Source organism: Balaenoptera ricei, chromosome 11 (assembly GCF_028023285.1).
Source record: "Balaenoptera ricei isolate mBalRic1 chromosome 11, mBalRic1.hap2, whole genome shotgun sequence".
NCBI classification, from domain to species: Eukaryota; Metazoa; Chordata; class Mammalia; order Artiodactyla; family Balaenopteridae; genus Balaenoptera; species Balaenoptera ricei.
This window is the reverse complement of record NC_082649.1, coordinates 24,472,141-24,485,252: the sequence shown is the minus strand read 5'-3', so window position 1 is coordinate 24,485,252 and position 13,112 is coordinate 24,472,141. Positions and strand designations below refer to the sequence as shown.

Below are 13,112 nucleotides of genomic sequence, written 5' to 3'. Positions count from 1 at the left end.
GTTCCTCCCCAACAAGCCCAGACCTCCCCCTTGGGGACTAGATATAAGGCCCTCACGGGCTCCCCTGTTGACTCTGTTATGGAGCAGAGTCCAGCCATTGTTTGTCCAGCAGGGTCTCTGACCTGCCTTCTTGCCGTTCCTGGAATCATTCTGGCCTCTCTCTCCCCCCAGGCCAGCCCCCAGGCAGAGGCACAGACAGATGTGGAAATCATTGATTTTTATTAATTTCATAACCGGGTAATTCCCTGTGAAAGTGGAAGGAGAGGGAGGTAAGTAAAGCAGAGGGTGGGGTCCTCACTGGCAGGAGAACCAGGGGTTCCCCAGCGTGGATGTGCCGCTGCTTCGGGATCCTGGAAGCAGGGATGCGCTCAGAGCAAGGCGTGCGGATGGGTCATGTAGGCTGAGGGTGGACATTCGGTGGTAGGAGACGGGAGAGATGGCAGGTCCTGGCGGGACAGCAAAGGGCTCAGTGGCCATGATCAGAGGGGCAAAAAGTTCAGGACGCCCTCCAGGTGCTGTCTCAGCCAGGGCTGCAGGTGGAAGAGACTGATGTGGAAATCTCGTGGTGGTGGGACCCTGCCACGGGGCGCGCTTTTGCGGGAGTTCTTGTCAGAGCTGCCACAGGGGTTGTAGAGACCCCAGCTCACCAGGCCCACCTGGAAGAAGGAGAGGTTGGGGTGGGGACGCTGCCCCGGTCCCAGCCCCAAGCCCCAACCTCCTTAGTTCCTTCCAAGGCCTGCCTCGTGCCTCCACAAGGCCAAGATCATGTAACTCCAGTCCTGTGAGCTTCCCCCCTCTCTCCTCACCTGAAAAAACCTGAATCTCCGCTCAAGGAAAACTGCTCCCCCAGATTCTCCTGCCAGAAAGGAGGGACAAGAGACTGTCATCCTGACTCTCATCACTGCATCAGGGCGGTGCACCGGTGTCCTGGCATGCAAGCCGGCCAGAGGGACACAGGTGGCCTTCCCCTCAGGAGTCCAGACTCCAGGGTGGGGACTGGGGGTGAGAAGTGGGTGGGGGGGCTCACCCTTGCAGGGATTGTCATCCCCCTGCATCCCACTGCATAGGAACTGGTCTGTCACCACCTCTCTGACATCTGTCAAGTTGGGGAACGTGGTTTTGTCTTGGGAGACGACCTTGACACAGTTTGTCCACTGCAGTAGGGGTGGAATAGGACAGAAGGATGGAGTGAGCAGGCCCAGGGGACACCTGGCAGTGCAGCTCGGCCGGGAGGAGGGGTGACTTGGAGTCAGATGGAGAAAGCAGTCAGAGCTAGGGGATGAAGAGAGATGTTCCAGGAGTTGCCACAGGGGGATCCCATCCCCCCACAGCATACTGGACCCGAGACCCTCACCTCCGACCCTGTCTTGAGGTTAACCTTCAGCTTGTTCCCATTCAAAGCCACGAAATGAGCAGGAATGCTCAATTTGTTCAGAAGTTCACTCTCTACAGTCAAGGAAAAGGATGTTAGTGCTGGTCCCTTTACCCAGCATCCAGACTCCCGACTTGGGAACTGCAGCACAGCCCACGTCATCAACCCCCAAGCCCTGATCCCAGTTCTTCATGCACCCTAAGCCCAGCGCTCACCATGGTCTCTGCAGGTGCTGCCTGGAAGTCTCCGCAGAGCCAGATTGGCCCCCACCGTGCAGGGAAGGCAGATAGGCCTGAGGAGAAGGACAAGGGTCACAGAGGCCCATCCTTGGTGTCCCCTCCTCCAGCGCTCCCCAGAGCACTCTCATCCAGAGGGCACCCTCCCATCCCAGACTCCGGCACCTGGCGTGGGTGGACATCTTCACTTTCTGGGCCAGCTTTAGCAGAGCTATGTCATCGCCATAGAACTCCGGGATTCCCTGATTCTTCTTGGCAAAGACATTGAACCCCGAGGAGATCACCGCCTTCTCAATTTGGAATTCTTTGCCCCACTGGGAGTTGGGATCCCCTGGAAACAATGTGGCAGATTAGGCTGGACCAGGGCTGCTGAAGGGGCCAGAGGCTAGGGACAAGAGGTGGGAGCTCTGCCCACGGGGTCGGGAAGCGGGTGCAGGCCCTTCCTTACCCACGCTGACCCTCCACAGGGAGTGGTCCTCGGCGTTGCGGAAGCAGTGAGCGGCTGTCAGGACCCACTGGTCCGAGATGAGGGCCCCTCGGCAGGTCTCCTGGCTCTTGGGCTGCAGGGGAACAGGTGATCTTCAGGCACTGCTGTGTCTCTGGCTCATGGCCGCTGTCACCTCTGGGATCCAAGCCCCATCCCTCCTTCCTGGTACCTTAATAGTGACATGCCAGGGTGTCCTCTCCTGGGCAGAGGCATTGGCAGACATGTTCCCTACCCCACAGATGGTGTCCGTGAGCTGGGAGACATCTGTGGGTGTGAGGAGCAGATGGTGAAGGAGGCTGGGGAGGGACACTGTGAGCGGTGCCCTTGGCCGGCTCCACACTGGCCACAGCGCTCTGGAGGGGGCGAAGCACACTCACCCAGCATGTGCTCAAAGACCTGGCTCAGAGCCTTCACGTCCTTCAGAATGAAGGCGTGCCTCTCGCCATCCTTCTTGGACCCCAGCTCGTTCAGTTCTCTCCAGTCCACATCCAGGTTGCCCACGCCGATGGCATAGATGTCTGATGGAGAGGAAATCACCGGAATCTTGTGGCTGAGGGGCTACTCCGTGACAGAAGACTGTAATTTTGAACTCGCTGCATCCTACAAAGCCCTACATGAGCGGGATCCCCCTCCCTCCCCCCACTACCTACCTCATTCCCTACCGCTCCTCCCCCTTCACTCTCTTCCAGCCACATGGCCTCCCTGAAGTTCCTCAAATTGACAGGCACACTCCCACCTCAGGGCCTTTGCATGAACTGTGTCTCTGCCTGGTTCACTCCTCCTCCCAGACTTCTACATGCCTCACTTTCTTACCTTTTTAAGTTTTGACTCAAATGTCACCATCTCAGGGAGGCCTTCCCTGCCCTCCTTGTGTAAAACTGCAATGCCCCAGACACTTCGATTCCTTCCCTGCTTCATTTTATACCTTAGCACGTGTCACTATCTACCGTGCCATATGGTTTCCTCATTTATTTTGTTTGATGCCTAGTGTGGATAGAATTGTGTCTCCCCAAAAGATATGTTCAAGTCCTAACCCCCAGGACCTGTGAATATGCCCTTGTTTGGATATAGTGTCTTTGTGGATATAATCAGTTAAAATGAGGTCACACTGGATGGAGGCAGGGGTGGGGAGGGGTGGATAATCTGATGCCTTTATAACAATAGAGGAATCTGGACACAAACACAGAGAGAGAGAAAACCGTGTGACAACACAGAGATACACTCAGGAAAGAAGGTGATGTGAAGACAGAGGCAAAGATTGAGTGATCCGGGACTTCCCTGGTGGTGCTGTGGTTAAGAATCCGCCTACCGATGCAAGGGACATGGGTTCGAGCCCTGGTCTGGGAAGATCCCACATGCTGCGGAGCAACTAAGCCCGTGTGCCACAACTACTGAGCCCGCGCACCTAGAGCCCGTGCTCCACAACAAGAGAAGCCACCGCAATGAGAAGCCCGCGCACTGCAACGAAGAGGAGCCCCCGCTCGCCGCAACTAGAGAAAGCCCGCGCGCAGCAATGAAGACCCAATGCAGCCAAAAATAAATAAAATAAATAAATTTATTTTAAAAAAAAGGAAAGATTGAGTGATCCTACAACAAGCCAAGGAGTGCCTGGGGCCACCAGAAGCTGGACATGGTAAGGAAGGAGTCTTCCCTAGAGCCTCCAGAGGGAGCATAGCCTGGCTGATACCTTGATTTTGGACTTCTGGCCTCCCGAACATGAGAGAATAAATATCTGTTGTTTCAAGCCACCCAAATTTGTATAATTTGTTGCCACAGCCCTAGGAAACTAATACATTGCCCCCTTCCAGAATGACATCCCCATGTAACAGGCATTTTCCTCTGTTTTGTTTACAGCTGTATTCTTAGAGTGATGCCTGGCCCAGGAGAGGCTCTCAGTGAGTACTTTCAAATGACTAAATGAATAAGAGGAACTCATGATGTAGCATGGAGGCAAAACTTCAGATCTGGTCTTCCTCTGCAAAATGTCGGCTCTAGGAGAGGGTCCTGGAGCCATCTCTTCCCACAGGAGAACCTGGGCCCACACAGCCATCCACACCAGCCTCTGAGCCAGCGTGGGTGCCAGTCAGAACTGCCCTGGGGTGGACCACAGAGTCTGGTCTTCTCCCACCCTTTGTACCCCTCATGGGCCTTTTTTGCAGTTATGATGGGAACTGGACAGTTATCACGCCCCACGTGTTTTCTCTATTTCCCTGCAGTTCCTGCCTCTTTTTCATGAGGTGTGTTCAAGCATTTAACTCTGGCCCAGTGACGCTAAGGAGTTAGGGAGTGGAGTTTGTGTTTTGCCTTCCTTAGGCCAGAGTTTTCAAGAGGAATACGCTTACCTCCAAGGGGCAGGTGAAGTGGGTGGCATGAACAGAAATGAGAGGACCCAGGGGTAAAGTAAAACTTGGGGCCTCAAAACCAACTGCCCTCCCTTATCTGGAGCATTTCTCTTTGAAGTTCTTTTCCGGTCAAAGGTCAGTGCCATTTTTGTTTAGTCTGAATTAGAGGAACTGTACTTTCAGAGACTGCAACTGCCAGAGGCTTAGTTATCTGCACTGCTAAGGGAAGAAAGGCCAGGAACAGTCCCTATAAGGAATCCAGACCTTTTCTTCCTGGAGAGGTTTGTGGAACGTAAGATGGTAAATGAAAAAGACGATGACGATGGTGGTGGCCGCTACCGCACACTGTGTTTGTCTGTGCCAAGCAATGTTTGAGCATTTGCCCTTATCGGCCAGTGAGGTAGGTCCTTGTACTATATCCTTACAAGTAAGGAAACAACCCATGGCCACAGCCAATCAAAGATGAACCCAAGTTTGAAACCACGGGCAGTTTGACTACTCTCCAGTGTGACACTCGGCTGCCTTCATACAGAACAATACAGACTGGGGTCGCGATAGAAATACAGCCAAGATGCTAGAAACCCTGGCTGTGGGCCCTGGGCCCCCTGCAGGGCAGCACAGATGGGGCTGGGACGGAGGCTCACCCAGATAGTCTTTCCTCTTCTGGTTGATGTTCAAGACCTCCTTGATATTGTCAACAGCCACCTTGGGAGAGCCACCCATGTTGGACTTTCCTAGAACAAGGAAGGAAAAGAATTGTCCATCTGGGTGATGTATCACGATTTCCCCCAGCCCTGGAGGAGAAGGGAAGCATTCATCCTGGGAAACTCAACACCTACACTCCCTACTCGAGTTTCAAGATACATTATTTACTGAAGTTCTTTGGCACTGGGCCGGGGGCATCCTACACTTTATCTCATTTGATTCTCATGAAGCCCCAGTAAGTGTGGGTCTACTCATTTTATAGACAAGAAATCTGATTTCTAGAGGAGCCATGTAATTTGGACAAAATCAAGAGATAAATGGCAGAGCCCAGATCCACTAGCCAGTCTGCCCTTCCATCGGTGGACCTCGACATCACTGGTCCAGAGCCACGCCTCCCCATCCAGCTCCCTCTATGTGACCTCCCAGGTAATAACAATAACTAACACTTATAATCATAAAGCACTTTTACACAAAGTACTTAAATTGCTCTTCATAAAAACTGTGTAAGGGGACTTCCCTGGCAGACCAGTGGTTAAGACTCCGCGCTTCCACTGCAGGGGGCGAGGGTTCAATCCCTGGTCAGGGAACTAAGATCCCACATGCCGTGCGGTGCGGCCAAAAAAATTTTTAAAAATAAACAACAACAAAACTGTGTACGGAAAGGAGGGCAGCTTCCATTATCAATAATTGCTGTGGTTGTCATTACCGTCATCATCGACACTATTTCTACTTTATAAATAAGAAACCAAGGCCCGAAGTGGCAGGGAGAGAACCAGAATGCAGGTCTCTGACCCCACATTGCTGCTCCTTCTACTATGCCAGACTCACTCACAGAGACGACGATACCCACCATCTGTCAGAAGGATGATGGCATGTCGGATTTCCTGCCAGGCCGCCGTGTTCATACTGAGCCGTTGCATTTGGTTATTCATCATGATATAGACACAATTTAGGGCCTCGTAGATGTTGGTCCCGGTTCCATTTTCATGGTCTGGAATATGTGAAGGCGAAAAACTCTCTTAGAAACTTCCCACCTACCACCTGGGAGAAGGAAATCACTCTATTTTCCCCAAACACTGGAAATGCATTTATCAATAGATTTGATAAACACAGACTTTTGATATCCGGTTAGAGATTTGGCATCATTGCCCGTTCAGACTTAATTTCCCTTTAGAAATGCTCATTGCATAACCCCACTAAAGGCCATCCTAAAATCCCAAGATTCAAAGATGGGGTTTCCAAAGAAAGTGGGTTGTTTCAGCCATCTGCTACCTACCACCCAGGTAGTTTCCTAATGACATGAGGAGACTATGGAAACCAGACCATGTGGTTCTGGCTTCAGGGAGGAGCCAAAGACCTGCATGATGCATTTGGACATGTAGCACATGCGAGTAAGCCCGGAGTTGGTAGGAGCTGGGACTCCCCGACCATGAACCTGACTTGGAAGCCACCCCACCTAAGGAACCTTAGTCCCAGAGCCCTGGGACTTGAGTGCCACCAAGAAGCCTCACTCTCTCTCAAACTTGTCCAGTATCTCTGCAGGCACAGAGAGCTCATCCCCTGCCCCCACTTCCATCACCTTCATTTGATGACATCATACCTTTATAGTGGGTGTTTTCCAGACTGTGGGCCACTTCAGTCACATCCCTGGATTTGTCGTCCAGGACAGACATGATAACTTTGGGCTTTGATGCAAAAGTGATGATGGCGACACTAACCTTGATCTCAAAGCTGAAGATCTGTGAAGGGCAAGTGAGAGGTAGTATGAAAGGCTCCCAAACCAAAGGGGAGTTGGTAAGGGAGCCAGCAAAAGGCCCTGGAGGAGGCAGAGAGCCTGGACAGAGTCTGACAGATGCAAGGCCCTTGGAGAGTCCCTTCCTGGGAAACGGTTGCTTGAAGAAGCCAGGAAGGTGACACTTGTTGGTCCTCTCCTCTCTTTGACTGGCTCACTCTTCATTTAATCCTCACCTCAATGCTGTGAAGGGTCGTGATGGTCCCTATTATATAGATGAGGAAGCTGAGGCTTGTTACCTTGCCCCAGATCACACCACTGGTAAGAGGTGGAGGTAGAATTCAAACGTATCGGCCCTTGTCTGTCGAGTTTTGCAGCCTCACGGCTTAGTGAGTTACTTAACTTTACGTCTTAAGAGAGACACTAAGGAGCACAAAAGCTGCCTTCTTTCAAATGTAGCTGGGAGGGAAAACATATATCTACACAAACTATTGTGAAAAGCATAACTACCAAGCAAAGTCCTGGCAAGGAATCTGAACCAAGTGTTTCCAAACTCTTCTGTTCATGCACCTCGTCAGTCGAAACATTCTGAGCACGTACCTCAATATAGGTATATGTATTTATAAAGTATACTCATACTTATAAAGTGTATCACTATTTAAATATATTGTACACATTTTAAAACATATAGAAAATATTGAAATTTTAAAAGGAAATTATTAAATATTAAGGTCTTAATTTAAATTACAATCATTCACCATGGATACCAGTATTTTCCTGCCACACGCCAGAGGATTATTTTGGGTACCCCTCTGTGAAGACCACTGTTCTAGATGATGAATTCCTGGAAAGTGGGGTCTCAGCCTTGTTCATCTTTGGGGTCCCCCCACACCCAGAACAGTGCCTGACATAGAGTAGCTACCCCAACAGTGTTTGTGGAATGAAAAATAGGATCCTCTAAATTAAATCCGTGATTCCTGCATGGCATGTGTGTAATCTGGGAAGACTTCTTGGAGGAGGTGGGCTGTGATTGGTATTCTGAGGAGGGGAAGGAGACAGAGACCGTGAGTGCAGGAAGGCTGCTGGTATGTGCGAGCTCCTATTTCCTGACCCTGTCCACCAGGTGGGAGGCGCTCTTCTTGAAGATTTCAAAGTCCTCTTCCTTCACACTCTGAGATGTGTCCAGGAGCACGTAGAGGTTCAGGTGACCGGAGCGCTGGATTTGTATTTTGCGGCCCACGTTTTCTGGAAGAAATGTGGAAGGGGAAGATTCAGACCCCACCTCCTACCCACTCTCTTGCCAAGGCAATCAGGCCCCTCTACCTCCCCTCCAGTCATCTCAGCCCCGCTGAGCCCACCGGAGGCTCCTGGCCCCTCGGAAGCTTGCCCCTCCCCTGCTCCTGCCCAGCACCCTGCCACCCCCACTTCAAGCACTCACCCTTCTTCTTCTGGGTGGGATTGGTAGTTCCAAGTAGGTGGGACAAGGAGGTGCCCAGGGCAGGGGCCACATCCTCGGGAAAGTCGTAAGAGTAGGGCTCTGTGGGGAGAGCCACTGGGGTCAGCTGGGGCGAGGGGTGGGGGCCCAGGAGTCTCAGGAGGGTCAGAGCAGCTACTCACGGCGGCAGATGGGCTCCATCCCACTCCAGACCCCATCATCCTGGCACTCTCGCTCCGCAGACCCCGTCAGCACCAGATTCGAGGAGCAGCGGTAGCTGACCTTGTCCCCAAGGCCGAAGCGAGACCCCGTCCGCACTGCACCCACGGCAATGCCCGGGTTGGGGCAGTGGCTGGCTGTGAGGAGCAAAGGAAGATGGAGGTGAGCAGGGACCCGCCTCCTCAGCCTCTGGGTGCTGCTCACACACCCTCTCCCACCAGGCTCTTCCTCCTCTACAGACCCTCAGAGCCTCTGCGGGTCCCTTGGCCTCTCCCTTGGGAGACACCACAGCTGTGCTTCCCAGGTGTGTGGATAGAAAACCTGAAGTAGGGAAAAAGATTTAGAACTCAGTGGCCCAGTTGCCAGCTAAAGCATACCAATCCCAACCCAGGGACTCTGCCTGTATCCGTCCCAGAGCCTCAGGGAAGATGCTGGCTTCCTCAGGGAAGGAGTCCTACCACTCCACAGAGAATATCTGCAAACAATGAGACATCACTACACACCCGCCAGAACAGCTAAAACTGAAAAGATGGGTAATTCCAAGTGTCAGAGACGATGTGGGACAACCAGAACTGTTACGTTGCTGGAGTGTCAATCAGGAAGCTGTTTGCAGCCTCTTCTGAAAGAAAACATATGCCAGCGTGTGACCCAGTAATTCCACTCCTAGATAATATGCTCAAGAGAAATAAGTGTCTAGTGCACCCAATCACACATAAGGATGTTCATAGAGTTTTACTTATAATAACCAAAAACTGGAAATAACCCAAATGCCCATCAACAGGAGAATGCATAGATAAAGTGTAATATGTCATGGAACTACAAAGCAATAAAAAATAACAAACTGCTGATACACAGGAAAACATGGATACATCTCACAGGCAGAATGCTGAATAAAGGAAGACAGATGCAAAAGAGCACATTTTGTATGATTCCACTTCTATGAGGTGTAAGAATAAGCTAAACGAATCTGTGGAGACAGAAGTCCGAAGAGTGGTTACCTTGTGGGAGGGGACAGGAAGGAACCTCCTGAGATAATGGACCCTCGGTCTTGGGTGGTGATTACGTGGGTGGATACACATAAAAGGATACTTGAGGGTATAAAAGTTCATCAAGCTGAATACTTAAGATTTGTACGCTTTAGGTAGTTTAAACCTCAATTTTCAAATGAATTATATTTATGTTTGAATAAATGGCTATTGTCAAAGAATCAAGGACATAAATAGGGAGCCAACAGCTGGGCACCAGGTGAGGGTATGGTCCTGCCATCTCGTGGACTCTGAATCTTCTGTATTATGTATTTAGAGCTGTGATCCAGGAAGCTTCCAAAGCCCACAGGCAAATGTGGCTCCAGGGAATCCCAGGAACCCCACTTCTGTCAAGCAGAGCCCCCCCATCTTTCACAGGGGCAGTAATGACCATGACAAAAGTATATGTGGCACTTAGCACATTCCAGGGGCTGGTCCAGATGCAACTCACTTGATCCACATGGCAACCCCATCAGTCACTACTCTTACCATCCCCATTTTACAGATGTGAAGACTGAGGCACAGAGAGGTTAAATAACCTGCCCAAAGGCTGTCAAAATCAGAGCCGGGCTTGGAACCCAAACTTGCTCTCGAGGCAAGGCACCTAAGCGCAACACTTGATTCCCTTCATCATATCTTCCCTACAATAGCCCAGGGCGTCCAAATACCAATCTAGCTTTGAGGCATTTGGAAAAGCTGGACTGAGTGTTTGGAGCCTTTATGTTGGATCTGAAGCTTAGCACCAACTTCCTTGAGCCAGGATCCCCACAGGCCAGAGATGTGTGATTATAGACCTCAACTGACCAAAATCTAGGAATATGATTTTGGCACCAGAAACACCAGGCCCCTGTCCCCACAGAGGCTCCCTGCACACATATCTGGCTCCAGGCCTCCTAGGAGACCCCTGCCCCCATGCAGCCATCTGTCAGGGCACTCACCGCCATTGTCACACACAGCTGTCTCCCCATCCCACATGCCATTGGGGCGACAGTGCCGCACGGGCGAGCCCCGCAGTGTGAAGCCATCCTCACACTCGAAGCTCAGGTTGCCGCCCACAGGGTGGGACCCCAGCCGTGGGGTGTATACGCCGTTCTCAAAGGTAACAGGGGCCGGACAGCGAACAGCTGGAGGGAGAGAAGGGCATGAGAATATAAGGATGGAGGGATAACACCTGGGCTGGACACCAACTGGGTGAAGTTCAGCTTGGATGCATGGGAAGAGCCATCTGGTTGTCAAAATATTAGGTTGATGCCTGTGAAATTGCTACTTTTGGCAGTTGGTTGAATATTGGCAGTTTCACACAGTTGAACCTAATAGATTGAGAAACAGCCACTTCTCTCAGCCCCCTGAGGGCCATGTCGACCCCAGCCCCTCCCCTGGGGTCCTCAGACGTCCCATGAGTGGATAACTAGAGGGGTGACTCCTGGTACAACAGGGGATGCCAGGACCATTCAGCATCCATCCAGAATGGTCAGTACTGTGCAGTTAATTGTTCAGTATTCTAAAAATCATCCCTGGGCTTCCCTGGTGGCACAGTGGCTGAGAATCCGCCTGCCAATGCAGGGGACACGGGTTCAAGCCCTGGTCCGGGAAGATCCCACATACCACGGAGCAACTAAGCCCGTGCGTCACAACTACTGAGCCTGCGCTCTGGAGCCGCGAGCCACAACTACTGAAGCCCGTGTGCCTATAGCCTGTGCTCTGCCACAAGAGAAGCCACTGCAATGAGAAGCCCGCGCACCGCAAAGAAGAGTAGCCCCCGCTTGCTGCAACTAGAGAAAAGCCCGCGTGCAGCAACTAAGACCCAATGCAGCCAAAAATAAATAAATAAATTTATTAAAAAAAAAAAAAGAATTTGCCTGCCAATGCAGGGGACACGTGTTCCATCCCTGGTCTGGGAAGATCCCACATGCTGCAGAGCAACTAAGCCCGTGCACCACAACTACTGAGCCTGTGCTCTAAAGCCTGCGAGCTACAACTACTGAGCCCGTGTGCCACAACTACTGAAGCCCATGAGCCTAGAGCCCGTGCTCCGCAACAAGCCACCGCAGTTAGAAGCCCGCGCACCACAACGAAGAGCAGCCCCCGCTCGCCACGACTAGAGAAAGCCCGCGTGCAGCAACTAAGACCCAACTCAGTCAAAAATAAATAAATAAATAAATTTATTTTAAAAAAATCATCCCTGGCTTTGGTACCCCACAATCTACATCAGAGCCTGCCTCTGATGCCTTGCTATTGGGCAGTTGACATTTTCCCACTATTTTGAAAAGCCCTGTGGAAAAGAAGCTTTGCCACCCCATCTAGTCATATTAAGCCCCACCCTGAGCAGACTAAATAGAAGTCCTGGGGTGGCCGCTGGCGGGGAGCCTCACGTTTGCAGACCGCCTTTGTCCGCTGGGTGGATCTCGGGAAATGCCACAGTCCATTGCTCTTGCATAGGCTTGTCGCCACCGGGTATGGGTAACGGCCCAGGGGGCAGGAGTAGGTGAGGATACTCCCAGGGGCCCAGCCGTTGCTGAGGGTGAAAGTGCCCCCGGAGATATTCACGTTCTGAGGGCAGGAGGGAGTGGTCGTAGCCAAGCCTGTGAGCATGGGGACACGACACAGAAATGGAGAAAAGAAGGAAGGCATGGATAAGAAAAGGAAAGCAGAAGAGACTGTCCATTTCACACATGGAAACTCAATCTGGGTAGCACTGGCCTTGCCCCACAGGACCCCTGCATCCCCCCTCCCCTGCTCCTACCTGGGTACAGGGGCAGCAGGCAAAGGACGGCCATCAGTGGGTCCATGGTGTCTGCCTTAAGGGCACGGAGAGGCAGAGAGCCGGGAGAGGGAAAAGGTCATCTGACTTCCCGAAAACCAGAGCTGGCTCAGCAGCTGCTTTGCCTGCTGCCAGAGAAAGAAAACTAGGGAGTGGCAGAAGGTAGGGGGGATGTTCTCTCATTAGGAGAAAAAATAATCAGGGACTGGGGACTGAGCTGAGGGGGTGAAACTTTCGGTCTGTCTCCCTAATCCTGACACATCCATAGAGTCGGTTGATCTGCACCACAGGCTCTGCACACTGCTCCCCACTTCCACCGCCTCACAGACACAAGTGCACGCATGCTCTCACATGAACAGCCTAAAGCACACAAACCCACAACCAACCGAGATATTGCAAAACATTTTATTTAAGTAAAGTTTCAGTTTTCTTTTGGGTTTTCCCAAGTGGATTTTACTTCCTCTAAGTCTAGAGTAGTACTGTCTTCTTGAACATAAACCCCCAAGGGATTAAACTAGAAATTCTTAGAAATTCTTGATACTTAGGAGGATTCACTATCTTTTTCTTCCCTGCAGTCCTTCCGCAGAGAGAATCTAGGGAGAAAAATGAAATCAATATTTAGTTTTAGAGACTGGAAAAATATTGAGAATGTTTTTACGGGAAGTCCAGTAGATAAAATCCCCAACTTATAAAATAAATAAATCTGGGGTTGGTTATTCAAAGGAATGAAAGTATTTTTGGATTTGGGATGTGCCTTTAAATTACAACTTGCCTTTTGTATGAAATGCAGAAAGCAAA

At 51.2% G+C, this 13,112-nt stretch overlaps 1 protein-coding gene across 3 annotated transcripts; it reads right to left on the bottom strand.

Annotated features, from left to right (window-relative positions):
- Nucleotides 1–202: 202 nt before the first annotated feature.
- C2 (complement C2) lies at nt 203–12,389 on the bottom strand. Of its 3 annotated transcripts, XM_059938427.1 has the most exons (18): nt 12,297–12,389; nt 11,926–12,135; nt 10,492–10,677; nt 8,492–8,665; nt 8,313–8,411; nt 7,986–8,119; nt 6,743–6,881; nt 5,993–6,133; nt 5,082–5,171; nt 2,473–2,613; nt 2,265–2,359; nt 2,057–2,168; nt 1,774–1,939; nt 1,588–1,664; nt 1,355–1,446; nt 1,028–1,154; nt 807–856; nt 203–656 (listed from the first exon to the last, which is right to left on the bottom strand). In XM_059938427.1, exons 1-18 carry the CDS (start codon nt 12,340–12,342, stop codon nt 480–482), a joined length of 2,256 nt encoding a protein of 751 aa, XP_059794410.1. In that variant the 5' UTR covers nt 12,343–12,389; the 3' UTR covers nt 203–479. The 3 variants fall into 3 exon arrangements, with proteins under 3 accessions (XP_059794410.1, XP_059794411.1, XP_059794412.1); XM_059938428.1 differs by lacking the exon at nt 11,926–12,135 and having other exon boundaries at nt 12,297–12,388; XM_059938429.1 differs by lacking the exons at nt 203–656; nt 807–856; nt 1,028–1,154 and adding an exon at nt 1,233–1,272.
- Nucleotides 12,390–13,112: the final 723 nt, after the last annotated feature.